At 40.2% G+C, this 18,309-nt stretch overlaps 1 protein-coding gene across 1 annotated transcript; it reads right to left on the reverse strand.

Moving 5' to 3' along the window:
• Positions 1 to 870: 870 nt before the first annotated feature.
• taok1a (TAO kinase 1a) lies at positions 871 to 15,261 on the reverse strand. Its single transcript, XM_051397377.1, has 20 exons — positions 14,758 to 15,261; positions 11,798 to 12,046; positions 10,512 to 10,583; positions 10,285 to 10,386; positions 10,146 to 10,191; positions 9,908 to 10,004; positions 9,686 to 9,799; positions 9,483 to 9,574; positions 9,150 to 9,243; positions 8,957 to 9,038; positions 8,673 to 8,840; positions 8,312 to 8,512; positions 7,966 to 8,094; positions 7,377 to 7,613; positions 7,161 to 7,289; positions 6,806 to 7,009; positions 6,432 to 6,671; positions 5,843 to 6,055; positions 5,522 to 5,704; positions 871 to 4,924 (listed from the first exon to the last, which is right to left on the reverse strand). The coding sequence occupies exons 2-20, from the start codon at positions 11,927 to 11,929 to the stop codon at positions 4,394 to 4,396; spliced, it is 3,066 nt and encodes a 1,021-aa protein (XP_051253337.1). The 5' UTR covers positions 11,930 to 12,046; positions 14,758 to 15,261; the 3' UTR covers positions 871 to 4,393.
• Between the last annotated feature and the right edge of the window lie 3,048 nt (positions 15,262 to 18,309).

Raw genomic sequence — 18,309 nt, forward strand, 5'->3', positions numbered from 1 at the left:
TGTCTGATTGAAGTTGGCTGGGTTGTTTCAACCTGCTGTTTGACAACCAATATTAAAAACTACACGTAAAGTATTGATGCTGCCTCTCCAAATATAAAGTCAGCAAATCAGTGTCCAAACATTTCAGCTAACCTAAAAGTCTAATATTATGGATTCTACAATAAATAAATAAATAGTGAAGTTACATTAGCTAACGTAATATCACAGACAACGACGTTAACGCTACTTCAGTTCGTGTATCGATAATATTATTGATACACAGTGTTAAAATCCTAGGTGCAGAGATAACGATGGTTAGCTTGCTAGCTTTAAAGCTGCTACAAGTAGCTGTAATAGCCAGGTAGCTTGCTAACAGCGACTTGTTTTAAAGCCCATATTGTTCGCCTAGCTCCTAAAGCTAACTCACATCTTCACTTTCCCATTTGTTAATGATTGCACGCTAACACACAACCAATGCAGAGTATTCAAAATGTGAAAACCGTGAAGTTAAACGACGGGAACAAACAGCTTTATCAGCTAACGTGACGTTATATTTATCATACAAGTAGAATAAATATTGATTGTTGTTGTTGTGAGACTGTTTACTCACTCAATCCAGACACTGCGGAGACGGCATCCCCCTTTTTCAGTCTAGCTCAACATTTTGTTTACAATGCTCGTCACACATCACGTTGCATTTATTTCCGCTTCTGGGAGTTTACAGCGTTGGTTGATTGAGTCACAAGCTGTGGTCCTCGGACTTTCAGAGGTCCCATCAGTCCTTTTTCTGGCAATCTCATCAAGCAATCAATATTATATATCTTGTATGGTACAGTACACTCATGTTGCACCCTTGAGGTAGAGAAATAAATAATAAAAACACCAGGCGAGTTATACTAAAATTACTTTATTACAGCTGATTTCTGTTCAATATCCCTCTGCCAACACAATGGTAAATATAATACAAACAAAATAATAAATTTGATCCTATTTTATTTGTTTTATGAATCTTTTTACACAATTTAAATCCACTTTTAGTACTTTACCATCTCTGTATGTAGTATCTTCAAAAGAAATCTGACATTCAGTAACATGTTCCACCATCTATACAGTTTAATACAGGTTATGAGTTGTAGTGGTAATGTGCCAAAGAAGAATACTGACATCTTCAAAGAAATGCAATCTCTTTTCATAATCTGCCTGTCACCACATCATCTTTTCAAGCCTTTTTACTTTGGCCACTAGACCAGAACCAACTTGTGTTTTTTTTTTTTTTTTTTTTTTAAGGTTTCATACATTTCATGCTGTCAGCCCGATGATAGGTAAAACCATGGAGATGAGACGATGCAGTGGTATCTGGGCTTGGCAACTCAGGTATGGCACAGTGTTTGACCATAGAAAGGATCACCATTTTCTGTTGCCGATTTTCATTCAGTATCCCATATGCGTTCAGTCAGTAGGACAAAGTTTGACATCAAGGTTTTTAAAAAAAATAAAAGACAAAATAAAATCCAGGTTGGTGGAAAGGTCTGGTGACTGATAATGATTGACAACAATATTCAGACTCCCTCACACACAACATTGACATAAAAGTGAACAAAAATTGTGCATACAAACTTAAGGTTGGCATGTATGTGAGGTCTGATTAGCCTGACATTCAAACTCTTGGCCTTGGCTTTTGACTTATGGTAAAGAGATTCCGATCATGATAAATACATTCCCCTTTCCTTTACTAAATAGCAATAAATCAGAAAAGAAATGATGAATATAACCTGCAGTGTTACAGCAGCTGGAACTAGTCACTTGGCATGAGAGAAAAGAGTTTTGGGACCAAACCATATGTCACTTGATATTATGCGTACTTTCTAGGTAGGATTATATACATGTGGAAAATTAAAATCCCACCTATTCAAGAAAAAGACCCCAGGATTTGTGTGTCCTCAAATGTGATACATGAATATATATCACAGTATGACATTCAGAAAGAGCCAGCGTCTGAAAAGGTGGCTCTGAATCAGTGTGGAATGGGGACAAAGTTTCAAACGTGAGTGGGGGGGAGGGGGGAATAAAACCTGCATTGATGATGCTCAAGAGATGGCCGGCTGACTAAATAAGTGGCATTTAAAGGAGATGACAGCAAATACATGCATATGAGGCATTCTGTCTGTGTACACAAAACCAAGAATATCTTCCAATGAGCTACATCCAGACTCAACACCACTTTCACTCCGAGAGCGAAAGGTCTGCTAGTATCAGTGTGGTCCGTCAGTTAAATAAAGTTAGTTTTAGAAATTATTTTCTTAAAATGTGAGTTTAGTCTTTTAATGTTTTCTTTAATAAAATATACACATATGAACATTTAACTCCAGCTTTGTGATTCAGGGAGTATATATATCCTTACTATCTCTGGATCATTATCCTTAAAGGGCCTTTTCTCCGTATGGAAATGGAAAAAATCTAACTTGAACATGGAGCTGTTAAAAGGGCACGACTTCTCCAACGATATTTCAACCACAAACCAGAGAGAAGCGAGAAACAGATATTATTAGAGGATCTGCTAGAGCTATCAAAGGAATACCTAAGTGCTTTTTGCCACATTTATTTTGCATTTGGCCGTTTTCACAGAGTGTGCGTGACTTAATTTTAGATTTACATGTGCGACCATGCCATCATGCAAGCATGTGCTTGATTCAATCACCCTTGTTCTTGGGTTTTGATGAGATGGTGTAGCATTTATAACTTAGCACCTTTTCAATTTTTAGTATTACTTAACTGGGCCCCAACATTTCTCAACAGTGTTGTAGATTTCTTAGTAGTGCCAAGCCTGCTGTCATGGTCATGACAATTATCTTAAGCTATCTGCCTGCACATAATGGACTCTTTTTAGTTAACTCAGTTCAGTTTGTTTTATAGAAACTGTAGCCAAATCTAAAAAGACTGCAGCATCCTCACAGCCTCTGTTCAATCGAAATTCAGCACAAACACAGAGGTGAAAACCAACAACGGATATGGTTTCAAAAAGCTGCAGGAAGGAGGAAACTGCTTTCACTCACATACTGTATGTTGACATACACTTGGGCCTTGTCTGTACTTGGGAAATTGCTCCTAAAAAAAATGATCACAGCACAGGTTAGCTCGACTCCTCAACTTAACTACATACGTACCGACAAAACATCCACCAGGTGCATTGTGAAAAGAAGTCAAATATTAATCTTACACATATCTAGCTGTATAAAGTGCTTTGAAAAAGGCAGCAGTTTTAAAAAGGCACTAATAAAAATCAACAGATCAATACCAGGATTGTTTTTGAAGGCAAATGAGTCTCCTTTCTTCCCTCACAATTCCTCCTGTGAATGTGAACCATGACATTTCTTCAAGTTCACCCCTCGAGTACCACCACTCTAAAGCCCAAAATATAGTTACTGATATACACAAGTAAATTTCTATCTCTCCCCATTTATAAGACTTTACCAACTTTACTGCATGCACAGTGAATATTAATAATCTGAGAAAAGTATTTGGGACCTCTGAAACTAAAATCCCAGGTGTTAAAATAGACTGAACTAAACATACACTGGCACCGATTATAAATTGATGATGAAATTTAAAATATTAAATTATAAACATCTGAGACTGATTTCTATAATCAAAAGGTTAAAAAGGCACTGTAGTAGTGTTGTAGCATACGCCTGAAACAGTTAAGATTTGTTTATTTGGCTCTGAATTTCAGTCTCATTTTGGTTGATGACCAGAAAATCAGGTGAAATTAAACTAATGAATAAAAAGGAGGTATCTAATTTATAACAATGACCATTACAGCAGGCTGGTATTACAACAGCAAAGCATCTTGAGTTAGGTCTGCTGCATTATTAACCACTGTCAGAGAATTGACCAGTGTATAACTGAATATGAATCAGCTGAGTGAAGGAGGGGGGGGTTCTAAGTAAAATCAATTTACTGTGATTGTTTGATACCACATTTCTAAGGACATAGTTAACACATGTCAAAGGCTTTTTTTTTTAACAGTGTTTCATGTGCAAAATGAGAGCAATGGCTGTGAATAGCACAAAACATATATTTTTAAAATTCCATAGGAGAGCTGTAAATAAAAACAAATGGGAGTATTATGTGTTGACACTCAAATTGCTTATGTAACATAAATTTAAGGATCTGTATGTGTGCCGATAAACTGCCGTGAGGACGGGCTGCATCTCTTCCAGCCCTTTTGACCTGAGCAACATTTATTTCATCACACATCCACATCTGTACACGGGAGAAACGGAGGTGTAGAGTTGCAGAGAGAGAGAGAGAGAGAGAGAGAGCGCGTCAGAGCTCAGCAAATACCCTGTCCTGCTGTTTTTGTTGGATTCTACTTCTCCATGCTCAACCTCTGATTCCAGGGCTGACAGGGGATCTATGTGTAGGAGAGGTGTGACCCGTTAGATATTTGAGAGGTGACACTGGTACTCCTGCTCATGCCCTGCTCACTGCGTCCTCCTGAGGGTGTCCTCCCCATTGCTTGGGGGCTGTTCTGTACACCTCCACTGCTGCGGGAGACCGCTGATGAGTGGCCCCACGGTGGTGGACCCCCACCTCCCTGCATACCCTGCCCCCAGCCTTGCTGCATAGGTGCCCCTCCCGGACTGGAGTGATAGTGGTGATGGCTGCCTTGGTGGCTCGACGCTGCACCCAGACTTCCACTGCCCCAGTGTGGCCCTTGACCGCTCCCAGGCGGGTGCTGTTGCTGATGGTGACTCCAACTTCCTGGAGCCCCGGGAAAGCTATGGCTGAGGCCCTCTGGGGAGATGTTTGATAGCACCATGTTGCTGAAGCCCAGGCGCATACTCTCGGAGTCAAAAGCCTCTTCTTCTCTGGCTTGACGTTCCAGCAGGCTCCGAATTCGCTCCAAGCGTTCATTTTGCAAGGACAGCATCTCCTCCTCAATCTACAGAAATGTTTAAAAAGTTAGTAAATAATCATGTTCAGAGTTAGCAGATACATTTGTGTTTTACTGGTCTCCATCCAAGCAATCCAAACCATGACATGACAAAAGTTACAAAACTGGATTTTTGGAATAGAGAGGGATGTTTTCCTCTGCTTTTGTGAGAACACGGTTCAATATCAGAGAGTGGTGCTATTTCCTAAATAGACAACAGATGATTAAGTCACTCATTAAACTTGCATCCATTGTAAATCAATAAGAAAATCAATGATGGTTGTATTTCATTTAGCCGCTTCAGTTTCAAGGTCCTGGTATTGTTCATGCTGGCTCTTGCTTGGCTCTCTGGGGCACTTGAATATAACATTGTTAATGTTATTAGTAACTGCACTTTTTGCCACTATGACAAGTCAAAATGTCAGCTTATTGTTCAGTTAAAGGTGCACCCATGATACATATCCACAGGTGTTTTCACTTAGTTTAATAACTGAAAGCCTGTGTGTGTGTGCTGGGCTAAGTATCTGTAAACCTCAAATTTTGTCAATAATCATGCAGTCAGACCGATATGAATCTTCACATGAGAATGATTAATAGAGAAAAAACCTTCTGTTCCAGCAGGGCCCTTCGGAGTGACACCCTCTGCTCCAGGTCCTTCCTCTCACGGTCATGCTGGGCATCTGTCTGCATTTTGATCTTGCTCTGGTAAGCGTTGAGAAGCTCCAGCTCCTGCTGTAGCTGCATTCGTAGGCCTTGGCACTGAGCCTCCTGAGTCTCGTCCAGACGTAGCTAAAGACAGAGAGAAGATCAGGATACACAACCATAACTGATGTGACATCTTCTAAAAGGTTGCAAAACCTTGGTAGCACCTTAATGGTCTTACTTCACAACATTTGGATTCTACATTCTTGGCATTGCTTGACTCACCGCCTGAGTGGAAAGCATCTCATTGATGGAGTGGTCATACTGCTCTGCCAAGATGGCAAGTTTGCGGTGTTGCTCCTGCTTCAGCCGTTTAAGGACAGCCTTGTGCTCTGACTTTGGTGTGGTCTCCAACAGATGGTTCCTCAGTGCTTTGTACTGTCTGGTCTGAATCTTACATGTGTCCTGGAACTGCTTCTTGATCTGTAGCTCTTTGGACTACAGAAAATTGTCATATTATACATTTATTTCTATTTAAAAGCAAGCATTACACAATACATCAACATTAGGTCTGCGCTATAATATTTTTGGGCTCAGATACATGGGTCAGCTTCTATTTAATTCTATGTTAAACTTGCCTAACCAAAGGGGAGGTGAAAGCCACACACCTTTAACTGTGATGCAGTCTTTTTACTATACATTTTCTTCTATCAAAGTTTCAGCACATCTAAGCTTATTTAAGATTAAGAACAGGTCCGCCTGACAAATAGTGATTTGCATATTAGGCAGATCCTACAAGTACCTAGAGCTACATGTACTCATTACTATTGAAATGAGAGTATCTACTGAATATTCAATGTACATGCATTCTCACCTTGAGGCTCTTGGGTTGCTGGCGAACCTCCATAACGTGTTTGCGTCGAAGTTCCCTCTCCCTCCTCTTGTTGTACTCCTGCTGATTGGTGAGCTCCGTCTGGTGCTGCAGGCGAATCAGTTCAGCCCTCGTCTTTTGGATGGTGTTAAGCTGGCGGAACTCCAGCTCTTGCATGGACTCATGGTGCCGGAGAAGCATGGCATGTTCCAAGTCCTTCTGGGTCTGACGCTTGTTTAGCTCCTAATTATGTGCACATGGAGAGACACAAACAGATAAATTAGACTGTCAGACACCAAAGATGACTAAATTTTAGTTCACTCGTTATTTGTAACATTTGAGATGCAGAGGTACAATGTAAGAGACAGAGTTCTAACCTCTCGCACTAAGTCCTGTTCAATATTGTGACGAGCGATCAAGATCCTCCGTTTGAACCTGCGACACTCCAGCTCCAGATACTGCCTCTGTCTGCGCTGTAAGTTGGCCTCTTCCTCTGCTTGGTAGTGTTGGAAGTTCTCTTTCTGCTTGGACAACCACTCCTGCTTTTCTTTCTTGGGTGTTGACTGGTTTTCATTCAACTCCTTAAGAGAAAAAAAAAAATACAGGTCACTACTAGCAAAATAGATGTCATAGTACTGATTGACGTCCATTACACATACACGACAGTAAGTAAACTGAACAGCACAGCTTTGGAGACTTAAGTATGGGGCAGGAAGGCATTGATCTTCCTACCTCTTTGAGTTGTTCCTTGCGAAGTTTGTACTCCCGTTTCTGGGATTCTAGGAAGCTGTTGAGCTCTTTTTTCTGCTGACTCTGAATATGTTGTTGGAACTTCTTTTCATCATTGCTAAACGTTTTTGCCTGATGAAAAAATACACATCATAATCAGTTTGCGCTCGGAAAAAATTGCCATCGTTTTGTGAACATATAAATGACTTGAAAGCATACATCTTTCTCCATGGACGCCTGGTGCTTCTTGATCAGTTTCTCCATCTCCTGGGCAAAGCTATTCCTTTGGTTTTCCAGCTCCTTGTCCAGACGGAGTCTGTGCTCATCCATCTCAGCCTTCAGCTTGTTTTCCAAAGCCATCAGCTGTTTCTGGTGCTGCCGCCTCATGCGCTTGTAGCCCAATATCTGCTCCCTTAACTCAGAATCCTGCTCATGCTCCTTAATCTGGCGAGTGAGCTGGCAAACACAGTACACAGATTCTCTTTACATGGTTGAGAGTGGAAAGAACACGTTTTTGAGAGAATGTATATGGGAGGCTACTATGTGTATAAGAGAAAAGTGAGGTATGTAAGACAATAAGGGGAAATGGAAAATGAGTGCATATCCAAGTGGATAAATGTTTCTGGGTCATGGTTCTGCTCTTGATTACACACAAACTTCCTACTTTGTAGCCTTAAAGCAAAAGCCTTTGAACAATCCATGGATGTGGAAAATGTCTAGCAGATATACAAGCATTTATTTTAGTCATCAAGTGGTAATTTTAGCCATCTTCTTATTTGATAAGCAAATACAACAACTGTGTTATTACCACTGAGGCTGTGCGTATAGTAGCAAAGTGCTCGCGGTTCCGTTTCGGCCGTGGAGTGTGTGCTGGCGGGGACTGTGGCTCAGTTGGCCGGGTGTGAGGTTCTGACTCTTCATTATAGGTCTCTTCCTCCTGAAAGATAAGTATAATTGCACACATGTAAACAGCAGAACAAGATACTGTAAATAAATCAAATGTATGTCTCATGTTGTACTTAAATTAATTAATAGAATGGTGTAATAATAATGACTTATATAATATATATATATATATATATAATCAATACCAAACAGTGAACACCATATAACGAGACATGGCTGCAGGTCAGACTGGAAGCTGAACTTCTTACCGGTTTGAGGTGTATCACAGAGCTGTTGGACATGACTGTGTGGTCTCCCTCCATGTCCACCTCACTCTTGTCATCACCTGCATCTGTTAGACTGTTCACAGAGCTGCTCTGGGAACTGGCACTGATTGACATACTGGGTATGGATTGGTTGCTCCCCACGCTGTTCACTGTACCCGTCCTACCCACACTGTGTTCTGGCTCCTAACAATAACACACAACAAACAGTAACAACATCACAACAATACTCTCTAATAACATGGCATGACACAATACTATAAAATACAACCACACTAATCTGGAGATTAAAGAAATTGTCAATGAATTGCACGCTAGCAGCAGTTGAAAGAGTCACATGACAGACCTCCTCTTCATCTTGTGCCTCAGTCGTGGGGCCATTGTGGGCTTCCTGAAACAAGATCTTCTTCATTTTACGATACTGCAGATTGTCCAGCTCCCGTACTGCATCCTTTGTCCGACTTATTAGATCTATTAGAACAGATTCTGGTCGCTCGCGCTGGACAAATGCATGCTGGAGGAAGAACACAGAAGAGACCTCTCGCATTAAAAACCTGAATTCTATTGTAGTTAGAGGGATGAACCATAAAACACAAAATAAGTCCGTCATGGGAAAGTTTTGATTCTTACCTTTAAGAGCTCCTCCGAGTTCGGCCTATCCTGGGGAAATTTCTGAAGGCAAGAATCTACAAAGTTTCGGAAATAATCCGTCCTAAAGTCGAAAGATGAAATGTGGAAAAGGGATAGAATTGTACTTATTTTATGGACTCAGTTTGTTTAAGAAACAATACACCAGCTGTTATAAATTTAATTCTGAACTTACCATTCACTAGACTGCAGCATGGGGCTCTCATTCTGTGCTATATGATATAAGGCACTCATTGCATTCATGTTGAACAATGGAGGCTTCCTCTCAGCTACAAACCAAGTAGCAGGTTACATCAAGGAGTCAGGATGTTGTGAAGAAAAATGTAATTATGAGAGGAAGAAAGAGCAACATTATTCAGTTATTGCCTGACTAAGTAAGCAAAATTAACACTGTCAATATAATGTTTGTAAAAGTGTAAAAAGAGATGGATTTAGATACAAGCAATGCTACAACAAATGAGTTCTAAATCTTAGATCTGTACAAGGCCATAGAGAACAGTGACCGTACCTAATTCGATGCAGGTTATTCCCAAAGACCAAATGTCCACCTTTCCATCATACTGTCCCTCATCCATAGCTAAAATTACTTCTGGGGCCATCCTGAGAAAACACACAAATTCAGCGCAATAAAAATATGTAAATGGCAATTTAAGGAAAAATCTGCAAAAATGTTCTGAGAGAAATCTTTAAGATGCATGTTTTGTATCTTACCAATATGGAGTCCCAACAAAGGAGTTGGCAGGACAGGCAATGGAGGCAGAGCCAAAATCTGCTAGTTTTACCTGCCCTGGCTCTGTCAGCAAAACGTTTCCTGCCTTGATATCACTGTCAAACACATATGAGGAAATGATTACAGCTCCACACAGAAGAGAGAATGCCAGAGACCATAAACACTTAATGCCCAGCATGCTCCCAAACACTTGAAACACTCACCGGTGAATCATGTTGTGGGAGTGAAGATAAGCCAACCCTTGAAGAGCACCATGGGTAATTGCAGCTATTTCAACTTCTTGCAGGGGTTTCTTGTGAACTGGAGGGAATACATTCACCAACAGCGATGAAAACCAAGAAAAAAAGTGACACGGATAAATCTGAAAAGGCCGACTGCCATCTCTGCTTGTAGTCACGCTGCCTCAAGCAATGAGCAGGAGTTCAAACGTTTTCAACTCACCTTCTAATAAATCTGAAGCAGAGCCTAGACAATACTCCATTACCAGCTGTAATGAAACAGAGGGAATTTGTTTTGTGTAATACAGCGTGTGATACATTCTATTCATCATCATCTCTGACACTCTCATGAAGAAGCTTACCCAGGCAGTGTGCTCTCGCAGGTAACATCCTTTGTACTCTATGCTGTTTGGGTGTTGTATTCTCTGCAGGAATTTCACTTCCTTGATAATGTCTTGCCATTTCTGTGAAAACAGTTTTTAAAAAATAATCAAGAGTACTATAACAATAACAAACAAAACAACATCCATAAGTAAACATGGTAACAATTGCATGTTAACTTGATATAAGTTAGTGAAAGCCATCATACCTCAGTGGACTGCTTTCCACTATATGACATCTTCTTGATGGCCACCACCTCATTTGTCCGCACATCCCGTGCCTGAATGATAAGTACATTACATATTGGTGTGATGTCATCTTCACTTCATAACTAAACCAATTTATGCCTCATTAAAGGAACAGTGTGTAGGATTACAGCATCTAGTGGTGAAGTTGCAGATTTCAATACAGCTCAGCCTTCCAAGCCTGTAGGAGAAACTACGGTGGTCGTGAAACTCTTAAAAAACTTTAGACTTAAGGCTCTATATAGAGCCAGTGTTAGAAACATGCTGATTCAGCATGGTGGCCTCCGTAGGAGATGATCCACTCACTCTGCAGATAAAAGGGCTCAATTTAATTTCTTATTTTCAGGTGATTTTACACTAATAAAAACATACCAATGAAATTTATATTCACTTTCTGCCAATAGATCCTACTAAATGTTACACACTGGACCTTTAAATGGACAATCACTGTATGTGACCTCATTGACCCAACCATGATGACAACACATTGCGTATTAGAGACTCAACTCCATGATCCACATTAGAATTCAGACTATGCAGCTGTTGAGGCAACATGGCATTGTGTAACAACAACGAATTGGGACTTGTGATACAATTCTCTGACTGAGATAAACAATGAATGTCTCTAACTGCGTGAGCATTATGTCCACATTTCAGAGACAATATAATCCATCTTAGTGCAAAAGCACAAAGTCAGACCTAAAATAGCCCACTTTCCATAAGACAAAAATACACCATCACAATCACAAAATATCCCATTAATTGATTTGTTTTCTGTAAAAATTGCTTGCTCAATAATTGGCTCTTAGTCAAGGCTGAAACCATGAGACAGTGTTGCTAAAACAATCCTGCATTTTTAGAATCATTCAAAAATATTCTGATCTGTTTAAAAGGATCTAAAGGCCTTTGTGGTGCTCTCCAACACAAAACCAAATGATTTATCAATATCATTCCCATGATCTTCAAGGCTACAAAGCCCAAGTCTTAAAGCCTATTCTGTATAGACTTGACAGGCGGAAACACATTTATACTGCACATTTTTGGTAGTGGTTTATAGTACCATGAGACAGGATTTTCCTAATTTTCGGTGAATGGCTTAACTTTCTGCCCTGATGACCTGTAATTATTATTTGCTGACTCCTTATGTGCCAAAAAAGTGGCCTCACTGAACTGAAAGGGGATGAATTCTTATGTCAGACTGAACATGGCCTTCGGCTGAGACCATAGTCTTATATCATGAAATACTCACAAAATATACAGCGCCAAAGCTGCCATGCCCGATCTCACGCAGATCTGCAAAGAGCTTTTCTGGGTCCTCCTTGAAGAAGAGATCAGCAACTTCGGGGTCCTTCAGGCTCCCCGCCCGACTGCTGTTGGGCATAATGGGGAGTGGGGGGCAATGCCGCTGCCGCCAGGAACTATCTGGGTCTGCGACAGCGACTTGAAAGCCCCCACCGATGGCTCATCTGCAGGACAGTGGTCTCATATGTGTTCAGAGCTATAAGGAACAAGGAAAAACAAGAATGAGTGCACTGAAAAAAGAAAAAAAAACACAACAGCAGCAGAGGGGTATAATCTAATGTATTCATGTGCCCAGTATAAATTACAGGGCTTGCTACGATATTAGGGCTTGCTAGTTACAGTGTTGCAGTGAGAGACAATGTGAAACAACAGGTAAGGGAAACGTCTGTCTACAACAGCTCTCTAACTGTACATACATGCTATAGAGAAGGCTATGCAAAAACGTGAACTGAACCATAATGTCAGGAGCAAATGTGGAGAATGGCCGGCTGGAAATCCTGAGGTAGCAAGAGATAGGTCTTCTGTTTCCATAGTAACAGCACCTACAGTAAGGAAATCAGTGGGCTGCGTCCTGACAACCTCCCCTCACACCTTCAGTGACTAGTATGTAGACAGACGGATGTGAGGAGGATACAAAGAACCGTCTCGCAGCTGACAATCTCCACCTCGAACAAAGAAACCGAGGCAACAACACGCTGCTTTGCAGTGAGCTGGATACCTGAACTGAAACAAAGCATTCCAGTGATGGGACTACTTGTTAAACCAGTAAGTACTTGGTAAACACACATTCTCAAACATAGCCCATATAACCTTCCTACAAGTGATTAAAGGGTCAGTTCACCAAAATCCCAAATAAAAACCCCTATCCTAATCTTATACAGTGGATTCTGGCCATTCAGCTATCTCTGGCTTTATTTGCCCTAGTTTTGATATATCCACAGCAATACAAGATAAATAATTTGCGGTGCTCACTGTGTTGAAAAATTACATTTGAAAAAGCAGCATGCCTTTTTCAAAAATAATCTCCTTGGTACTAATCTATCAACCTTATTGGAAGCAGTTGTCATTGTCAACTGTTTTTTTTCACCCTGAATGTAAAAAGCACTGAAGTAGTATGTAGTAGGGTGTGTGGATCATCCTTATCTCTAAAGCTCACTGTGTAAAACCAAAACTGCGCGACCAGATACCGCTAGAGACATGGTGGAAAATGTGTCCTTTTTAACATTTGTCTTTAATTATAGGTTAACTCATCCTTTAAAATGACATAAATGGACAGAATATAGCATTAGGCCCACAACGCCACTGTCAGGGTTAAACTTTTAACTATTTGCTACGTATTAAACAGCTTATTATACAGCTGTACTGCTGTAATACAGATGTAGATTGTAAAAGATCACTGAGGAAAGTTTACTGAGTCCATGTGGCTCAGATGATCAGCTGCAAACAGATGCAGAGCTGACGCTAGAGTCACAAGACTTCTTTCCCAGCCTGGGAGAAACAGCCCCCAGTTCAAGCAGACATCTTTTGTCTCACAACAACACTGAACAACTCACTATTCCACACAGATGCAGCCACTGCCCTGAAATAAAGCCTCATTACCATGTGGGACTGTGCCTCTTTATTGCCATTGTCCTTTACTACATTGTTGCTCATGAATGAGTCCTGTTGTCATATCTCATGATGGCATTTTCAACTGAGGACACGTGAGCACAAAAGTGAGTGATGATAACTGATACCTTCATAAAACACCCTTGCGTTCCAACACACACACATGCACAAGAATGCAGCAGGACAGGACAACAAAGCTGGAGGGCTGGAATTCCCAATGTATGTCCTCACTGCGCTGCATTTCTCAGCATTTCCTGTTCGCACAGCTATAGGGAGGTAGGAAGGGGCCCTGGTGAGCATTTTGACTAGTGATTATCTGTCTGTCTTAGACTTCGCAGCAATAGCATACTTTCAGACATGCATTGCTAGTTCAAACACAGTGAAAGAGGGGTTTAAAGCGTTCATATCATAAAATATAAAAGATCTTTCCAAGATTTGAGCAACCATGACTTTTTAGAAATCACTCAGCAATTTAAACTTATCAGCGAGGTCGGTCAGTTAAAGTCATTTCCTTTTGGCACTCCAATCCCACATAATCGCACAGTGTTATCCACCACCTTTTCCCTTTTCTTTACCACCCACATCAAAGAACAAAAAAAAACAAAGGCTGTAATCTTTTAGTCAATGTATACAGGCCTACATTATAGTACATTAGTTCAGTGATATGGCAATTGGGCCTAATCAGAGTTTGACTGTGGGGATAGTTTAGACACAGTGCTGTTATTGTTCTGGTATTAAATGACCAAGGTTGTTTTTTTGTTTCTGGAGTAAACTAGTAGCCCAAGCCTGCCTGCTGTGTTATATCCCTAAGTTACCTGTGGCTAGGTAATACCTCACTGGAGTTGCAACACAAGTGAGATTAGGGAGAGCCCTGAGTGGGATTTCAGAAAGTTGTCACTTTCCAATCGCTGTTTCAGCTGTCACACAAGCGAGGAGTCAAGATAACAAACACTGAATTGTAAAAAAAAAAAGAACGAAAAAAAACAAAACAACAACACTATCAAACGTATGCAAACTAGTTTAGAGATTTCAGGAGCTTCCAACAACTAGCCAACGTTGACTGTAATATTAGCTACACACCAAACTTAACGTTAGCTAAGCTAAGTTACGTGTCATATGATCAATCAATCCCAAGCAATATTCGCGACGTGTTTCCTTCGTGGACGGCTGAGTAACTACACGAATGACCTTAAACGAAACCAACTTTTAAGAGACCTTTGCCAGAAATTGCTAAATTAGCAAGGCTAACCCTATGTTGATGTTTGCTAAATTAGCTTAGCCATTTTAGCTGAAACTCACCGTCTCCTGACAGGCCAGGTTTCAGCACTGTCGACAATGTCGTGTATTTCAAAACACTTTGGGATTATAAAAGTCTTCTTCCCGTTTCATCCCCGGCGCGGTGATTTCTTACGCCAAATCCTCGTAGTTCCTAACGCTGTCAGTCGATTATAACACGCAGATTTGGGGATTATTCTAGGTTTAAAAAATCCCCACCCTCGAAGTAACTGGGGTGCCAGGATAGTCAAATCCCACTCCCAGGCAGGTCCAAAGATGGCTGCCGAGTGCTCCACCGCCGCCTCCCTTCGTGAAAATACGTTACGGGAGAATGTGAGGGAAGTTCAAACCCCTCGGAAAAAAAAACACACACAGAAACAAGCCGCGATAGTATCCGCGATGTCGTCGGGGGGGGGTGGGGGTAATTTGGGATTTAATTTAGCACACTGGCATGTTAATAACTTGGCTGTTTTAATTGAGCAGTAAAGTCTGCCTGCCTGGCTGTCCGTCTTCCTTCCACATACTGCAAGCAGCAGTTCCGCCCTGCCTGCTGTAGTTGCAGTAAACTCTCTCTGACCCAAAAACATCCAGAGGCGGAGACATAATTAGAGGAGAGTAAATACTGAACTCTTACAAAACCGTGTATTCATTTATGGTACAGTGTTTCCTCATAGTTTTTTTATTTACTGGCTACGTGTGGATAAATGACTACACCACAGAACAGAGAAATTATATATATTATATATATATATATATTAATGGGAAATGCTTTTATGAATAGTAATTCGATTTTTATTATTAAGGTGACCTAGTTTATCACATGTTGTAAAGTACTCATAGTTAGAGACTTACTGTAGTGAGTCTGTTGAAGGTGGCATAAAGGTGAATTTCACAGGGTGTCCAAAATCTAAATTACTTATTTATTACTGGCTATTTATTTCTTAAGTGCTACTTATGTGTTAAGTGGATTTTTTTTTATATTTATGGTGGCACCAGAGAACAGGTCAAGGGTTTTATCAAAAACATAATAATTAGTTCTCCGGGTACCATAAATATGAGTAGCATATTTCCACACAGCAATGAACCTAATACTGTAAATATCTTAACTTAATAGCTGCATATATCTTAGTGTATTCACTTCACATTCTGTTAATGCTGTTCATACTGTATATATCCTGCTAGTATATGCATATATAATGTTATTTGTTTTAATATATCCCTGTACTTATGCACATTTTTCTGCATTTCACTGCTTTGCACTTCTGGTTAGATGCTTAACTGCATTTCGTTGTCTAGTACTGTAATCTAGTAATGACAATAAAGTTGAATCTAATCAAACCCAATATTTTGGTTCATAAATATTTTTGATGTGTTTGCAAAGAATATAAATTCATGGGATTACCAACATCTTTGGGAATTAGGACCAGGAATGAATATACACACACACACACACACACACACACACACACACACACACACACACACACACACATATACATACTGTACATAATGTATATATGCTGTATATATAATATACCAAGGCTTAACCAGCTTAACATATTTTAATGATAATAAAGTACTGCTTGTGCTTGTGAAGGTAATGTATTTCAAATTTACTATTTTAGGTCTTAATGATTATGAACACATTTTAATAAATGCATACTCAATGAATAAGCTTTGCAGTACATGTCAGTTTACTTGACCTCTGCAAAAAAAAGTCCCTAAGCAGATTTTTCTGTCATCCTGTTCTGGTCCATGACAACCCAAATCAAAACACATACACACACTCACAAGATAATACTTTACACCAGGTAATAAACCAGTAAGAGTGCAAGTACTCTACAAGCAGTATGGCTTGTTGTTCAAAGGCCAAACAGTGCATCTCATGGCCTTCCACTGTATTATTCCTGAGGATTTAAACCAGATACATTGAAAGCATTTTGAACTACAAGCCATGATCTTAAGGAGCGGCAGTTGCTCAGTCTATAGGGACTAGGTTTGGGAACTTGAGGGTCATCGCTTCAAGTCCAGCACAGACCACAGTATGGAGTGTGGACTGGTAGCTGGAGAGGTGCCAGTCCCACCTCCTGTGCACTGCCGAGTTGCCCTGGAGCAAGGCACCAAGCACCTCCCTGCTCCTGGAGCACCGCTACATGACATCCCTTCACTCAACCATCTCTATACATTTGCATGTCTATAAGCTCTGTGTGTGTGTGTGATTGTATTTATATATATTGTTTTTGTGAAAAAATAATTTCCCCATTGGGTATCAATACTTCTTCAGATAAGAAAATATTAAAAGTAAATAGTTGATTGTTTAGAAAAGTTTACGAGAATTAGCAGCATATATGTAACATAATTTCCATTAATATAGTAATAACTTCCAGGGGTGCGTAGATAGTCCTTACATCATACTTAAAGAATCCTTCAGCAGCAGGCCGACATGTAATTTGCCACTTCAGTCAGTGCATGAGAATCAGCTATTGTCTACTAATGCATTCTCTGCATTTGGTGGGCTTGTGTATGATGCAACAGTGTACAGAGAAAACCCCTGTAGCCTCTCCATCAAGTTCAAACTCTCTCTAACCATATCTGCATGGTCACTCAGCCTGTACAATAACCTGTCTGTTGCAAAGCCAACAAATGGCAAAGTTCTGCTCAAGTTGGCTCTTAGAGGGCTTTTGGATCTGCTTGAATGCGAGTAGAGGGTGCTGCATTGCTTTGCCATGCTCCCTCTTCACAGGGCACCACATGCGAGTGGTGCTGCGTGTATGTTGCCCAGCAGTAGTGAATTTAGTTGTTTTGAGCCTATTATCCCTGACCAAAACATTCATTACATTTTCATTTTGTGTCACCACCCAGGCTATATTGGGATAACTGTAACTTACATTCATTTTAAAATGAGCAAATTGGCCATATCATTTCTCTAAACTGGTAAAAAACCATCAGACTTTATACTGCATGATGTTAAAACAAAGGCACCAAGTAACTTAAGGATGCTTCTGTGACAGGAACTGATTCACTGAGTAAACATTCAGGTACAGGAGCTGCCAGCTCAATTTTGGCAGAAGTTATTGTATCAGGAGTTCCTTAATTTTCTTTTCTTGCCTCCATCTCTACATCTCCTCATCCTACTCTTGTGAACGCTAGAACTGGATAATTGGAAAGATGATTAATCATTATAGAATTATGGGAAATAGGATTAAATATCAGGATGATGAAAGATGAGTAAACACATGCAACGCTCACACATAATATAGAAAAGTACTTGTTTTATACACAATTGTACTGTATTTATATTGTACTGAATATGAAAACGTTTGTTCTTATCTCATTGAAAGAATATTTGCAGTCAATGTGTGTCTCTTAAGCACATTGTAATCTAATGTGGTTTATATAGAGTAAGTTAGGCTCTCGTTCTCCTTGGCTTGTGTAGTATTAAGAAATGCAAATTGATATGGAAAATCTATCACACAAATATAACGTTCACATATACTGTTAATGATCATAACACACGCTTTTATTTTGAAGGAAAGAAACTGTCCGGAATGTCTGACGACACACGCCTGTGTCATG

The sequence above is a fragment of the Dicentrarchus labrax genome, unplaced genomic scaffold, assembly GCF_905237075.1.
Source record: "Dicentrarchus labrax unplaced genomic scaffold, dlabrax2021, whole genome shotgun sequence".
Taxonomy (NCBI): domain Eukaryota; kingdom Metazoa; phylum Chordata; class Actinopteri; family Moronidae; genus Dicentrarchus; species Dicentrarchus labrax.